Source organism: Lacerta agilis, chromosome 1, assembly GCF_009819535.1.
Source record: "Lacerta agilis isolate rLacAgi1 chromosome 1, rLacAgi1.pri, whole genome shotgun sequence".
Classification (NCBI taxonomy): Eukaryota; Metazoa; Chordata; class Lepidosauria; order Squamata; family Lacertidae; genus Lacerta; species Lacerta agilis.
In genome coordinates this window covers 113,563,391-113,580,086 of record NC_046312.1, presented here as the reverse complement: position 1 = coordinate 113,580,086, position 16,696 = coordinate 113,563,391, and the positions used below count along the sequence as shown (strand labels likewise).

At 44.3% G+C, this 16,696-nt stretch overlaps 1 protein-coding gene across 1 annotated transcript in view; it reads right to left on the bottom strand.

The window, feature by feature from the left end:
* Window positions 1-16,696, bottom strand: part of WIPF1 (WAS/WASL interacting protein family member 1) — a 68,290-nt gene that overhangs the window by 13,621 nt on the left and 37,973 nt on the right. The window contains exons 2-8 of the mRNA XM_033167831.1: window positions 15,278-15,365; window positions 11,376-11,505; window positions 9,509-9,664; window positions 7,126-7,893; window positions 3,741-3,962; window positions 1,370-1,483; window positions 333-384 (exon numbers count right to left, since the gene is read on the bottom strand). Coding sequence (XP_033023722.1) covers window positions 333-384; window positions 1,370-1,483; window positions 3,741-3,962; window positions 7,126-7,893; window positions 9,509-9,664; window positions 11,376-11,505; window positions 15,278-15,328 — 1,493 coding nt within the window. The 5' untranslated portion in view covers window positions 15,329-15,365. The remainder of the gene's footprint in view (window positions 1-332; window positions 385-1,369; window positions 1,484-3,740; window positions 3,963-7,125; window positions 7,894-9,508; window positions 9,665-11,375; window positions 11,506-15,277; window positions 15,366-16,696) is intronic.

Below are 16,696 nucleotides of genomic sequence, written 5' to 3'. Positions count from 1 at the left end.
GCAATAAAATACCACTCCCCCAATACTAAGCACCTTATTGGAACCAGGTCCCCATTAATTTCAAAGTAACTTAAAATTCCCATAAATGGGGATTTGGATTACAGTTTCACAAAATCTTTGATTTGTAGAACCAAGGTGGAAATCGGCAGGAATAACCTGAGCAGGATTCTGACAGCTTGATCTGAAAATGATACCGAGAGTGGGATTCCCTCCGCCCCCCCCCCAAAAAAAAGTGCGGCATGAAAGGAAGCCTTTTGACAAGACTGCTGGGTTCAATGGAAGTTTCAGAAAAAGCAGTCACATCACCAAAGAGGTCAGAAGCCCCACTTCACCTTGGAATAGGTGGAAGCGGTGGAGCACCTCTTTCTCTACGGCTGGATCCACCTAAAAGGCAAAAGAAAAGAGATTTCACCCTATTTTTTATTCACTGAAGCTTATGCTCGAGATAATTCCATTAAAACATCCCCGTTGAATTTTTTAAAACACTTCTGTTATTCACTGATCTAGTATTGGATGGATGGATATGAACAATACAAAAATATTTTATGTCATAATTACATGTAGCTGTTACAAACGTGTGGCTAGCTAGCCTACAACATTATATACATAGGGGGAGAGTTGTTTATTTCAAACTGATAATAGTATGGCACCCGTATAATTGCCCAAAGATTCATTTTTTAAAGACACATTGTTGGTCAGATGGGTTTTGAAGGGTTTTCAAGCACCGCAAAAACTGGCAAAAAGGAAAAAAGAGAGAACACCTGCACAAATGAGAAACAAGTTTTTTTTGGGGGGGGTACTGTTTTCAAGTCTAAGAAAATCCACTGTCTACTCCAACCTAATTTTAATGAAAAATGTAAATTGCACAAGGCCAGGGCTCACGCCACATGCTAAGCCACATGGCTTAGCAAGACCATGCAAACTGTTGGGACTCCTGGAGAGGAGGAGCTCGCAGCCATTTTGGCCCTCCCCAGTCCTTTTTTGCTACCATGCTAAGATAAACCGTGGTTTGACTTAGCATATTATCCAAACTGGGACTCATGTTTAAGGTTTCCTCTTACCACCACAAGCTAGTACAGATTTGGGAAGGGGAGATGTTTTCAGAGGGAAAACTGACTAAAGTTGCCCTGTTTTCCTTTCTGTTCAGAGAGCGTTCCATGAGTGGAATGAAACAACTGAATACAGTCCAAAGCCGTTAAATACAGGGTCTAGGAGTACCCCTCTGTGGTCACTTGTGCAATTTAGGTGTGTCATTTAATAACATTAACAACCTTTCACACGTACGTAGTGATTTCCGAGTGTTCCAAGCACTTTTTATATAACCTCCGTGATCGCTCTGCTACCAAGCACCTCATGAAAGAATACTTACTTCTGTTGTCATTCCTTGCTAGTTTACTGGGGTAGCTTTTGTTCATTGGCACATACGGCTCTGGAGGTGGCAGGTCAGACATAGGATGGAAGGAAAATCTGCTTTCCCACTCATCTGGAGAAAACACAACAATAACAGGCTTTGTAGAAGTTTCTGCAATGTCATATTATACATAGGCGACTGCCAAAACCTGGGCATCGAGGCTTAGGGTTGAATCCAGCACATCTTAGCTGCGCACCTGTGTTTTCTGGGGAGTCTAATCCCAACCAGCATGGGGTCGAATCTCTATTTCTTGATCTGCGCCTTTTGACTGACCCAGGAACACTTCTGTCTTGCCGGGATTAAGTTTTAATGTCACCCAGTCTGTTACCGACACCAGACACTGAAATAGCACTGAAAAAGCTTCCTCGGTTTTAGATGGAAGGATAGAGGGAGCTGGGTGCCATGTATACACATTCTGGTGTCACTGAACCCCAAAATTCAAGACAACCTTTCTTAAAAGAGCAGGGTGGGGTGGAGAGGGACAGGACAGAGCCTTGAGGGGCATTACAGGCCAACGCCAAAGCACTGAACCTGAGTCCTACCACAATCACCACATTTTGGGCTTGCTCTCTAAGTTGGACCGGAGCCACTGTAAAGCAGGCCTCCAAATCTCATCCCGGTGCAGTGGCCCTGAAGGATACAGGCCTTTTCTGCAGTGGCTCCCCACTTGTGGAATGCTCTCCGCAGGGAGGTTTGCCTGGTGCCTTCATTATACATTCTTTGGTGCTAGGTGAAAACGCCCCTCTTTAACAAGACCTTTGGTTGATTGTCACCCAATGCTCTTTTGAAATGCGTTATTGGGTTGTTTTTATTTTATTTTGATTATGTATTTTGCATTATTGTATTGCAGTTTTATCCTGTGAACTGCTCTTAGGCCTGCAGGTATAGGGTGGTATACAAATTTAATAGAACAACAACAACAACAACAACAACAACAACAACAACAACACACCAAATGAAAAGATAGGGGGGAAAGCATTACTAACTAAAAGTGCTCATCTGCATTAATGTAAAAAGGACACACACATCCTACCTCCAATTTGATTTGTGCTACCTCATACAAATCCTGCTTCACTTCTGACAAGCCAAAAATCTGTCCAAGACATCCCACTTTACCTCACGATTCATCCGAATCTGATGCACACCCCTAGTATCATTCTACAATGCCTGGGACCCAAACAACATTCTTGCAGTGTTAAGTGTTATCAAAATGTCATCACTTGCAAGCATGTGGGATGGGCTCCTTAAAATCATTGCAGTTTTCTAAGTGCTCTTCAGAAGGTAGGTACTTGAGTAAAAACAGCATTATAAATGGTCTGTGCTTTTTTAACTGGCACAGGAACCGGTTTGCTCCATTTTAAGAATTGTAGCGTGAGGGGGAAAAAATTAAGGGCTATCTCAATTTTGGTAGCAAATTATAAAACGTTTGCACTGAAGCATTAAACAGTCGTTGAGCTCCCCATCCCACCCCTCGCCGGCGCAAGAACGTCCCAAAACGTTGCTGAGCTTGTTTTTGGGAGATCACGGACATTTCCTTTTAACATGTAAAAATCTTGGGAGGTTGTATAGTTACAATGGAATGGACTTGGTGGTAGGGTGCACATTTTTATTCTTATTTATGTATGACTATTACTTAGTCAAAATAAAATAATAATAAAAATAAAAATAATAGTTACAAAATGTAAAAAAAAACCCAAAGAGAGGACATAGGGAGAAGGCTTCTGCTAGGGGGAGGCAGAACCTCAGTTTCTTAAGTATTTTTAATGCTTTTTGAGGATTTGGGGGGCAGCTGCTCCCCTGCCCCCCCACCTATGCTCATGCCCACAATATTACAGTGTTTATGCAGTTAATTCCTGGCAAATTGGGTAACTCCACTATTTCTAAATTTTTGAAAATAGCCAGACATGTAGGGGTTGGAAGAAGTTAGTCTTTTCTGGGGATACTGGCACCGTATTCCACCAAATGTTAAAAGTGCGGCACTTGCAGTTAACAACTTCATGGTGAGTGCCGGCACCTCTTTTTCTTAACAAAAAATAAAATTAAATTAAAAAATCACTGCGAAAGAGCATATCAAGAGGGCAGAAGAGCAAAATTGCAAATTCTTCCATGTACAGCAGTGGAGAGCTGTCTCCCACGTGACTGGATGGAGTTCTCTCCCTCTCTGAAGGAAACCTTGGGTTCCACCCAGGCAGAGAGGGAAAAAAACCCTCCCCATGCACAATTGCACATGCAAGGATTCTTGCAGATGTTCTACTTAATTCACGGAAGTCGTTGGGAGCACGCAATCCCGCTCCGCACATTTGGATTGCAGGGCGATTGCCACACACACCATCGCATGGAGAATCCTGGAAGCCATTTCGCATGGCGGACGAAGGTGGAGGTGGCGGGGGAGGCGCTCCAGAAGCAGGCCTGTCAGGAGGAAGTGGAGGAGGAAGTGGTCCGCCTCTGTGTTTATCAAGCCCGCCTCTGGAAGGTAGCTGTGGGGTAGCAGGCAATGCCCGTGAAGTGCTACCATTTCTGCTTATTGGCGGCGGAGGTGGAGGAAGGGGTCCTGGATATGAAAGAACAAAGGAATAATAATAATAATAATAATAATAATAATAATAATAATAATAATTTATTTATTTATACCCAGTCCATCTGGCTGGGTTTTCCCAGTCACTCTGGGCGGCTCCCAACAGAACATTAAAAATGCAATAAAAGATCAAACATTAAAAACTTCCCTAAATAGGGCTGCCTTCAGATGTCTTCTAAAAGTCAGATAGTTGTTTATTTCCTCAACATCTGATGGGAGGGTGTTCCACAGGGCAGGCGCCACTACCAAGAAGGCCCTATGCCTGGTTCCCTGTAACCTCACTTTTTGTAGTGAGGGAGCCGGCAGAAGGCCCTCAGAGCTGGACCTCAGTGTCTGGGCTGATCGATGAAGGTGGAGACACTCCTTCAGGTGTACTGGCAGCAATCGGAAGCGACATTATTATTTTTCAAATTTCGAAACGGGGCCGGCCCCAGTGCCCGTTTTTTGTTTTGAAAGGTGCAACTCGTACCATAGAACATCTCATACCAGAGACATATTCGAGAACATCCTACACAGAAGGAACAAGAGGCCATTTATCTGTAAGCAGAGAAGAGGGTATCTGCTGTCTTTCTGTATTAGCTTTCCAACTTCTCGCTTGAAGCAAAGGGTATCTTAACAGCATTTGGGAAGATCCATGGAAAATTATTTGCACTAGATCTCTCCAGAGCCAGCAAATTCTCTACAGAGTGTGCCACATGAATGATTCCTCCACAAAAAAATGTTATTACAGTTGAGATCCATTTAGAAAGAATTGCGTTTGGCCAGAAACACACCCGCAGTTAACGAGTTCATGCCAAGGTAACACTTCCCACACTTGATCTTAAATTTTTAAAAAGTAAACTATAGAGTAGTTCTGGCCTACAACTGCATTTTACTAAAAATTAAATCTGTGTTATTTTCCCTCTCCATACATATATGCATGTAGATATCTCATGTACACACAAAAGCTATTTTTTCATGCCACATCTGTTATGGAATGAAAAAGTGCCCCATTCAGGTCATCAGCTTCCTAGATGCAATGCACTAGAATAAATGGTCATGTAACATCTCTGAATCCACTACAAGACACATTATTATTATTATTATTATTATTATTATTATTATTATTATTATTTTATACCCCACCCACCTGGCAGGGTTTCCCCAGCCATTCTGGGTGGCTCCCAACAGAATATTAAAAACACGACAAAAGATTAAACATTTAAAACTTCCCTAAACAGGGCTGCTTTCAGATGTCTTCCAATTCAGATAGTTGTTTATTTCCTTAACATCTGATGGGAGGGTGTTCCACAGGGTGGGTGCCACTACCAAGAAGGCTCTTAACTACCTTGTCTCTTACGCAACCCACTTTGATGCTTTGGAGAAGTCCTCCTGATTGACCCAGAGTTATTTCATATTTGCTTTATTTCTATGCCAACTAGGCTTTTAGTGTAGTGGTACCAGTGATTTGGGAAACTGTTCTTATTGAAGTCAGAAAGGCACCTGCCATTCTGATATTTCATCACCTGCTGAAAACATTTTGGTTTCATCAAGTGTTTTTAGAGAATTAACTACATTCAGTGTTGTTTATTTGTTCAGCATACTGAACCATAGTGGATGGTACTGAAAGCTGCTGAGAGTTCCAGGAAAGATCCAGGAGACCATCTTGGCTGCAAGTCCTAGCAGACCTGCTCCCTGCCTTGCAGGTCTTTTCTTACCTGGCCTGAGAGGGCGGGGCTTTGACTGACTCCAGCTACAAAAGCTGAGGTTGCTGAACAGACTCTTGGGCTGAAGTGATGTTGTGGGGGGGATCTATTGCTGTTTTGTGTGTGTGTTTTGTATCTTTGCTATAGACCTGCTTGTGAAAATGGATCAGTTTGGTTGTATATTTTTAAAACATTTTTTTTTTATTGTTCATGACTACTTGTGTTATGTTGTAGTTTTTTGTTTTCGTTTTTCATGCTGTAAGCTGCCTCAGCATATAAATAAAATTATGTATGTACTAACTGGATATCGTTCGCCCTGTCTGTTCTTCAGCATAAGTCATCCAAGCAGGGCAACTGGAGCCACTGAGTTTAAATTTGGCTTTTTCTTACGCAGCTTAACAGTTGCCTCCTTGAGGCTAAGAATTAAATACCTCCAAGATTCAGACACCCATTCCTGATCTTGCAGATCTCAGTAGGCCTCAATGTTCCAAGATGGTGGCAGGGCTAGGCGATATCCGTTTTTCAGCATTGTGATATATCACCAGCTAAACATTGCGATATACCGATATATCACGATGTCTGAAATAAGGATGAAGCTATTTTGAGGCATCGGCTGGCTTCATGGTTTTTTCAGCATCGTGATTTTTTGCCGGCGCCTGCTCTTGTGATTTGCAGGAAGCAGGGGAGAGCTGAGTGAACAGAGTTAACGGGTGGCTTCATGGTTTCCCCCACATTGTGATTTTTGCACAGCGCGCGCGCGCACACACACCATGATTCATGATATATGGCCAGGTCAAAAATTAGGAAATGGATATCACAATACAGACTTCAAACCAGTTTTGGACGATATAATGATATCAATATATAGCCCTAGTTGGCGGCCCTCATTACTTGTGGGAGCACATTCCATAGTTTAACTATGCACTGTGTGAATAAATACTTTTTCAAAATTTCGGTCTGCTCTGAATCTCCCCCCATTCTGCTTCACTGAATGCCCCCTGCATTCTAACATTATGCAAAGGGAAGAAAACCTCTCTCTAGAGGTTTTCTTCAGAAGGAGAGCCAGTGTGGTGTAGTGGTTAAGAGCGGTGGACTCGTAATCTGGTGAACCGGGTTCGCGTCCCCGCTTCTCCACATGCAGCTGCTGAGTGACCTTGGCCTAGTCACACTTCACTCTGAAGTCTCTCAGCCTCACTCACCTCACAGAGTGTTTGTTGTGGGGGAGGAAGGGAAAGGAGATTGTTAGCCGCTTTGAGACTCCTTAGGGTAGTGATAAAGCGGGATATCAAATCCAAACTCTTCTTCTTCTTCTAGCTACACAACACACAAAATTTCATACACCTCCGTGCTAAATTTTATACACTGCTATTACGTCCCCCTCTCACTTCACCCCAATGTTTGCATTATGTATTATGGCATTCGCGTTGTTGCTAGAAGAACCCAGGGAGCCTCACCTGATCTGCTGGGCGGGTCTCTGACAGGAGGTGGTGGCCTCTCGCCTGGTGGCGGAGGAAGAGGTCCAGAGCGGCAAGAGCCAGGCAGGCTCGGCGGAGAAGGAGATGCTAGCGATATATTCCTCTGAGGAAGCCGCGGCATCTCATCATTTCCGCCAGATGTCGGTGGAACCAGAGGCGGGCCTGGCCTGCTTGGAGGTGGCGGAGGAGGGACCTGAGAGCCAAAGGATGGCCGAGGCGTGGAAGGAACCGGAGGCCTGTTGTTTTGAGGTGGAGGAGGCGGTGGCAAGGAAGCTTCCCGGTTGAGAGGTGGCCTGCTTCCTGCTGGGGGTGGCGGCGGCGGAGGCTTGTCTTCTGTCGGCCTGCCTGGGGCCGGAGGAAGAGGAGGCCTGTTTGTGAAAGGAGATGGAATACTCCCTTGCGACGACTGACGGAGGGACCCTCCGAATCTATTTCCAGGGAAAGGCGGAGGTGTGAGGCCTAAGCTGACTTGCCTGCTGGCTCCCGGCACAGGAGGGGGTCCTCTGTTGTACAGCGTTGATGGGACAGGTCTTGGAGTATTTGGCACGGGAGGAGCACCCATATCGGCCCTGGAACCAGGGTCAGGTCTCGGTGGAGGCATTCGGCTCCTCTGTGGCTCCGGAACGGCAGTTCTTTGCCCGGGAGAAGGGCTTGCAAACCTCCCTGCGCCACCTGGGAGTGAAAAGGGCTTTGCAGATGTTGCTTTTCCTCCCGGTGGGAACACTGGAGCCCTGCTTCCTGGAGAATCTGAGAATGCAAAGAAATCAGTTTGTCATACAGAACCAAAACCACACGGAAAAGGAATTTTTTTTGAGCCCCCTACATCTAGCCGCCGATATATGCAAACATTTACTGCGACGTGAATGCTAGCATCCAAGGAAGGCTGAAGGACTATAGATTCTCTTCAAAAAATAAAAAATAAAATCCAACAGAGGATGACCTCTGTCAGCGCATGTGCAAAGCATGTTCCATTTTCTTCATGCTGTTCGGTAAGCGATGGATCCTCTATGGTATATTCTCTACTTGACTGACAGCCCTGCAAAAACTGCTCTGGCTCAATGCAACTTATATTTGGGGTGGCAGAAGGAATTTCTCTTCTGTCCGGTTGCTTGCATTTGTCTAGAAGAGGCAGTCTCACAGAAAAACTCGGGCTCGTTAAGTGCCGGGAGATTAAGAGGAGAGCCATAAATAGCCTGTGACACAACAGATAATACCAGCTCTGAAAGACTGTGTTGGATCAAACACGGGCTGAAAGACCTCCTTATGCACTTTTAAGAGCACCGCTACATCCAAGCCTTATGGGAGACGCCTGCAATCAGGAAAGTACAAGTCTGACCTGCCTCAGCCACTCCAGCTTGTTCTCTGACCCATAAATGCAACCATGAATCACAGTGCAGAATGCATACTGTTATTCCTTTTGGAAACATCTCTGCTCTGTAAGGTGACTTATTGTACATTTTTGCTGGCATCGTTTTGCATTTTGAATCTAATTGTAAGACATCCTGGGAAAACTCTCTTTTCCCCATGATGGGTGGTATAGCAATGTTTGAAATAAATATACCGTATTTTTCGCTCCATAGGGCGCACTGGACCATAGGGCGTTTTTAGAGGAGGAAGCAAGAAAAAAAAATCTGGTTTTTCTCCTCTAAAAGCCCTGTTTAGCGTATAGGGTGGTATACCAATTTAATTAATAATAGTAATCTACCTTCCGAGAATTGCTATGAGATTAAAATAAGGTGCCCTCACATCTAAACCCCCAAGCTGCATGAAGCAAGGGTAAGATGCAAATGTGATAAATAATAAAATAGGCTAGAGCTGTAGGGGGCAAGGGGGACACAAAGAGGCATTTGCCTATGATACAGCTTTCAAGGTAGGGAGGCAGACCATAGAGTAGGCGAGGAGAAAAAGAAGACCTGCTTGTAGGTCTTGGCATAAACGGCAGGTGATCTGCAGCTTACTTGCCTGCTGTGTTCACGCTGGAAAGTGATGCTGCAAGCAATTTCCATACTTATTTGGAGGGAAGGGGAGGGAAGGTGGCAGGCCGGGATGAGTGGAAAAGTGGGGTCAGGGGCTGTGAAGAGTGCCTGGATCTCAGGTGAGAAATGGTTCTATGCATCATGTAACAAGCAGCACTCATTCCTGCGCAGGCATTATCGAACAAAACCTCCATTCTGGCATGCTTGGCACCAGGAAAGCCGGTCGGCCAATAGCTCTGCTGTTCCAGAGTGTATGTGTGTGCAAGTGAGAGAGGAAGCACCCAGGCTGCATTTGTTGTATTCATTTTTGGCCTTTCCTCTCTTAACACGGGAGGTAAACAAGGATGCCAAGTGCAATATTCTGTGCGCCACTGAATGTATCTTACCGTTATCCCTGTTTGCAGATCGGAGTTTGGGCATCCCCGCCTGGAACAGACCTCCTAAACCAGGCGGTCCTCCTCCACCATAGCTGCCGCCACCTCCGCCACCACCGCTGCTGCTACTGCTCGTGAAGCCACCTCCACCACCAGACCCTTTAGGTTCTGCCGAGACAGCATGGGAGGGGAGGGAGAGTATTTAAACACCATTATTATTATTATTATTATTATTATTATTATTATTATTATTAAATGTACTTACAAGCAATGACCAACTGACATGCATATGAAGGGCCTGTGATCGTGGGGCACAGCGTAACAGGGCGGGGCACCCCACCGACATGCGTGTGGGGAGGGGCGGCAACGGAATTCCCACATGAAATGGTTGACTGTACAGTACTACCCATCCATACTACCCAATAACTTAGGGGTGATTTGCAATCAAGGTTAAAACTGTAAAACAGATCAATACCTAAAATCTAAAGCAGTATAAAGATGGTGCAATTAAAACCCGGAATAGCAACAGAGGGTAAAAGCAGATTTAAAAGATACAAGGAACTTTAAAAACAAAACAAAATACTTTGCAAAAAGTCTGAGAGAATGAAGAAAGGTTCTCACATCCTAACCGGATCTGTAGGTTATTGGTAAGGTAAAGGGACCCCTGACCATTAGGTCCAGTCGCGGACGACTCTGGGGTTGCGGCGCTCATTTCGCTTTACTGGCTGAGGTAGCCGACGTACAACTTCCGGGTCATGTGGCCAGCATGACTAAGCCACTTCTGGCAAACCAGAGCAGCGCACAGAAATGCCATTTACCTTCCCACCAGAGCGGTACCTATTTATCTACTGCACTTCAACGTGCTTTCGAACTGCTAGGTTGGTAGGAGCTGGGACCGAAGAATGGGAGCTCACCCCATCGCAGGGATTCGAACAGCCAACCTTCTGATCGGCAAGCCCTAGGCTCAGTGGTTTAGACCACAGCGCCACCCGCGTCCCATAGGTTATTGGTACCTGCTTTAAATAAAACAGTGACTGATCATGCCCCAAGGAGCAGCTGGGGCTGATGGGAGTTGAAGTCCAACAACATCTGGAGGGCCAGTGGTTCCTACCCCTGGTCTAGGATAACTCAAGACCATTCAAGTTTTGGGCTGTATACATAACAGAGTGGCACTGCACACGTGGATCACGCGGACCTGGTTGTTCTGCATGAACCTTTGTGCATACATGAGTGCTTTCAATTGAACTCTGAATATTTCCCATCCACGCTACTGTGTGCTGTTGTCCACACCCCCAAATTAGTACTTCCTCGCCCTCCCTGCATTCCAGAAACCTGAGGTCCATTGTGGGCATGCACACAGGTATTTATTTACCTGTACAATGTGGTTGTTTTCTTAAAAATAAAAATTGAAGCACATATTTTCCAATATACCAGACTTGCAGAAAACAGCAGGGTGTTTGTTTGTTTGTTTCTAGAGTGTCATGCCTGGTCCCAACAGCATCTAGCCAACAGAAGCAGACGATATGGTGATAGATGCCACCCCAGTAAAACAACTCCTGCTCACACCTTAGTACACCCATTTGAAATACTAGGATGGATTTTTCGCCCTCACATTATCCATGGATCAGAAGAATCAGGAAATGAAGGGAAAGCGCAGATGACCACGTGGATGAGGACAATGTTATATAGACAACGCGAGAAATATGCACACATGGGATGCATCAAATCCACTTTGAATTGCCAGGTGTACACAGCCTTTACATGCATTCAGAACCACAGAGGAAAACCCTACGCATTTCACAGCTTCAAGACTTCTGGCTAGTGGTATAGAAAGTATTCTGCATGGATAACCCATTGAAAGACACACAACTATACTTACTTTCGAAGACTGGGGCACTCCGGTCATTGGTAACGGCCTTCTTGAGTTTTTTCCCTTTGGTAATATCGGAGAGAAGAGCATTTCGCCCTGCTTGCTCTGATCTGTTTAAGCTAGGCTTTTCTGTATTTGCCTGCAAAGGAATGATACTAATTATGAAGTAGAACAAGGAAATATGCATTTAAGTCACTATGATGCGTGGTGTAGGAATCGCCTTTCTTTTACACCTCAGAGCTGCACGATTTGTTACCCAACTATTATTTATTTATTTTTTTGCAAATCAGATAGATAGCTGTTTGAATACCAAATCAGGTCAGCAGCAGTGCCGGATTGGCTCTGCCGGTGCGTTTACACCAGGGGTCCACAAACTAAGGCCCGGAGGCCAGATGCGGCCCAATTGCCTTCTAAATCCGGCCCACGGACGGTCCAGGAATCAGTGTGTTTTTACATGAGTAGAATGTGTCCTTTTATTTAAAATGCATCTCTAGGTTTTTTGCAGGGCCTGCCTGGTGTTTTTACATGAGTAGAATGTGTCCTTTTATTTAAAATGCACCTCTAGGTTTTTTGCAGGGCCTGCCTGGTGCTTTTACATGAGTAGAATGTGTCCTTTTATTTAAAATGCACCTCTAGGTTATTTGCGGGGCCTGCCTGGTGTTTTTGCGTGAGTAGAATGTGTCCTTTTATTTAAAATGCATCTCTGGGTTATTTGCGGGGCATAGGAATTCGTTCATTTTTCTTTCTTTCCAAAATATAGTCCGGCCCCCCACAAGGTCTGAGGGACAGTGGACTGGCCCCCTGCTGAAAAAGTTTGCGGGCCCCTGGTTTACACCATGCCAACTTCCTTCCTGGCCTGTCCTCTCTCTCCCCCTCCTCAGTATGCAACAGCCACCCACCTGTCAGGAAGGTAGCAGAGCAGCTCTGCCCCACCCCACCATTTATAGTGTTCACAATATCATATGGTGGGCATATGTTATAGGGTTTAAATACAAAATGTCTATATGGGGCAGAAGATACAAAACCAACTGTTTGCAACATTATAGTTTTTGTATTTATTTCCACATTGATGACTCCTTAAATGTTTGTGCAATGACCTTTCCCAACATGTTTCCCCTCCTTAATTGACAGCTGTATGTCAGTCTGCTTCAGAAAGAAAGGTAGGGCATGACTATTTAATTATTATTTTTTAACAAAAAGAAAAGCAGTCATTTCCTTCAGACACAGCACCCCTCCAGTTGTGTTTCATTTTTCTAGCAACAGGAAGTGGCCTTATACAGAGCCACACCAGCCGGTACAGCATAGAATCATAGAGTTGGAAAGGACTCCAAGGGTCAACAAGTCCACCCCCATGCACTGCATAATCTCAGGGTTGTGGGATCAAATCCCACATTGGGTAAAATATTCCTACATTCCAGGGGGTTGGACTAGATGGCCCTCATGGTCCCTTCCAACTCTACAATGCTATGATTCACCTACTCTGATTTCAACCATGCTGAACTTACAACTGTGCTCACCGGAAAGGTCTATTCGAATATAACATATGGTTCCAGGGCTTTACAGCTCCCACATTTGAACTAAACAGACCATAGGTCTCTGTTCCTTGTACCAGCACACATCCCCTCAGGAAACGGACTCTCATTATAACAAGGACTGTTAAAATCTGGCATGAATGTGCTACTCAACAGCTGTAGGACTGTTTCAAGAGAACCAATTGAGATATTTTCAACCATTCATTTCTATGCTATATTAATCGCTGCCCAAGTAATGTTTTGTGTTGTTTTTTAAGGGAAAGCATCCAATTGCATTGTATTTACAATGACAATAAAGAAATCTTATCTTATTGGCAGCTGCTCTCCAGGACAACGAGATCCTAGGGACTGAAAGCAGATACTGTAGGACCGAGCCACAAACCTTTCCCAAACATGGATGCTGTACTGCATACCATTGCTGATTCTGTGACAATTAGCTGGGACAGTCACCGTTGGACTTTACTACCCTAACGTAATATGTGAGAATGGCTCTGGCCCAATGTCAGCACCTGACAAAGGTGCAGCAAATGCCAAGGCCAAGGCATGCAGTGGTACTGATGCCACCTGCCACCACCCCTTTCCCTTTGCCCCTCAGTGTTTTTATTGGTGCAGTGGGCTGGCGGGCAGATGCTTCGAGGAGAGGCTGTGGCTGCCCACTCTCTTTAATTCCTTAGGATGCCTCCAGGTCCCTGAGCACTGTGAGTCTGATGTGCTGCAAAAAGAAAGAAAAGAGCATGCCCAACCCAGCTGCCCACCACCTGAGATGTTTAATGTGGGGGCACACCAGGGTGGTGGAGGGAGCACCTCACCCGGCGTTTCCTTCTGGTGTTTCCACACCAGGCCATGTTGTCTCCCTGCAACAGGTGAGGAAGCCATAGGACTGGAAGAGAACAACATAGTTGAACCTGTGCTTGGCTGCCATCCTATCCAAGTATGTCAAAAAGGAGAAATCCATGTTTCTTAGAAACAGGGGAGAGATGTGTGCCCCTTTTCCTCACCTTCGTTATGCCTGTGTGGCACAGATGCTATGGTTATGCGGAAAACATGTCTGCTGAAGCCCTTCGTTGATGTTACGCTGCCTTTTCTGCAGTAAACACACAAAGGCCCAGTTCGTACATAACACTAAGCCAAACCATGGCTTTGTGAGAGCAAGCAAATACGTGAGTGATGAAAGAGAAGGCTGTGGTTTGTTTTGCATTACTTCCAAACCCAGGCTCATGGTTTTGTCTTCCCCAGACAAACTGCAAGCTGTAAGTCATGGAACAAATGTCAGCTACAACTTGTGGTTTGCCTGGCATGACAGAAACCATGGGCTCAGCCACAATGCTAAGCCAAACCATAGCTTCACTTACAGTAGCAAGGGGACCAAAGGAGGAGCAGAGTAGCCACAACCTGTCTCCAACAAATTGTTTTGCACTAAACCATGGTTTAGCTAAGCATTATGTGTGAAACAGGTTAATGTGTGAAGGGCAGGGAGGTACCCCTAAACTTGTGTTAAACACCAAGAACCTGGGATAAGCTGGACCTTTCAGACATACATCTGTCGATGCAAAGTGTATAGCAGCCCTGAATGTCCACTTTTTAAAAAAGCTTGTTCATAATTAAGTCAGTAAAAAAGAGACACTTTAAGTTTGCTATCTTAGAAACAGACACACAGTTCATTTGCACAAACAGAGTCATTTTCCAGATAGAGGTGAACATTTCCAATATCCAAACACAGGATTTCCTAGATATATATAGAAGGGAATAAAACAGTTTCTTATAATGCTTTTTATTAAAAACGCTTAAAGAATTCTGATCAAAGAGCCATTCCAGTTTTACAGGCTCCATATTTAAAATCTGCCATGATTGCTATAAAATTTTGAATTATCTTTTGTTAGCAGAAGCACACACATATTTTTTTAAAAAAGAAAAGTTTGTATGAGCAACATGAAACAGCTTAAATTTCTCCAGATGTTCCAGAAGTTGACTCATGCTTCTTCAGAATTCCACTAAATAAGCATGTTTTCCCCAAGTGTAAAATCACGTGAAACGTTCCTGCACTAGATTCCTGTTCCTTTTCCTAAATGTTCTACACATCATAACAACTCCTGTGGATGCAGATTACAAGTAAGGAGTCGACCCATTAAAAATATTTTTAAAAATCAGTTCAATTCCCATTCGGATTCATCAGTTTTTAATTTTATGGTTTATAGTTCAGGTTCAGACACCAAGTACGACTGAGGATTAATTAGAACCCTGGTCTCCCAAGTCTTAGTCCAAGTCTCTAACCACTACACCACACTGGCTAAGACCTTGGCTTCATTTTCATTGATCCATACAATAGATAGTGGTTGTTTATCTCCATAAAAATTTTAAAATTAAAAAGTTGAGACTTACCACGGCAAGTGTTGGGGGAGGGGGAGGAGCCGGAGGAGGGGGGACAGGCATGGTTTAAACCTAAAACGTTCTTCTATCACTGTGAAACCTGTCAAGGGGGAAAAAAACACCATTTTGTAATTTCTCAGAAATGCCCCACTGAGGGGCATTCCCCTCCTTACACATTAGTAAATGTATAGATAATGTCAAATCTGAACCGCAACAACTTAAATAACAAAAACATCAAAGAGTTTTAAGCAACAGACATACCACCCTCTTGGGTGGTACATAGCTTTTTAAGAAGAAAAGGCCCTTCTGAATAATTTAAATTATGATGCAATTATCATAGCCTTGGACCTCAGTGGAATGACTGAAAATCTGACATTTTGTCAAATCAAGCAAATAGGGCGATAAGGAACGAGACAGAAGAAGTTAAATAGAGAATGGAGATTCTTCATCTCAGGGTCGTGGGTTCGAGCCCCACATTGGACAAAAGATTCCTGCATTGCAAGGGGGTTGGAAAAGATGACCCTCGGGGGTCCCTTGCGACTCTACAATTCTATGATTCTATCTCTCAGCCAAATTCATGCACCTGACAGGGTTGAAGATCATGGAGAAGACCGCTGTGTATACCACCCTGAGTTCCTTAGAAGAAGGGTGGGATAGAAAATGAATAAATAAATTAATGAATAAAAGAATGGGGGCTAAAAAGGGGGGGTATTGATACTTAGCTTGTCAGAAGAGTGGCAGAATGTAAGGAAACAGCATTTGTGGAGAAAGTCGCATCTTTTTTTTCAAAATATACATGCTTTAGTATTGCAACCTCAGAAGTGGAAAGCCAGGAAGAATAAATAAAACATGCTCTAGTTCAGTGTTTCCCAAACTTGGGTCTTCAGCTGCTTTTGGACTACAACTCCCATCATCCCTAGCTAGCAAGACTAGTGGTCAGGGATGATGGGAATTGTAGTCCAAAACCAGCTGGAGACCCAAGTTTGGGAAACACTGCTCTAGTTAACAGCAACCTTGATCGCTCATTACTTTGGGGTGCGGCAGGGGAGGATAAATTCAATGGGGGGAACGGGACTCAAATACCAATGTGTTTTTGCACTCAATTATTTTGGAAGGGTGGTACTGGAAACAACTGAATCACTTCTTCCCTGCTCCAACGAAAGACCTATACTGCTCCACCCCTACTCTGTGTCCAGAGGAATTTTAAGATGCCAAGATTTACTTCTCTGGAAGTAAATGCTTGAGAAGGTTTTTTTGGGGTTTTTTTGAGAGAGGTGGGGAGAGGACACAACATCACCTGTGGTCACTTCCAGCTAATATAATTTAATATTATCTGTCCCAATAGCTTTGCCATCCATTCTCCCTCACTCTCACAATTACAGAAACACTTTAAAGATTGACTACCGGTACTACAACAATAGAAGAAGAAGA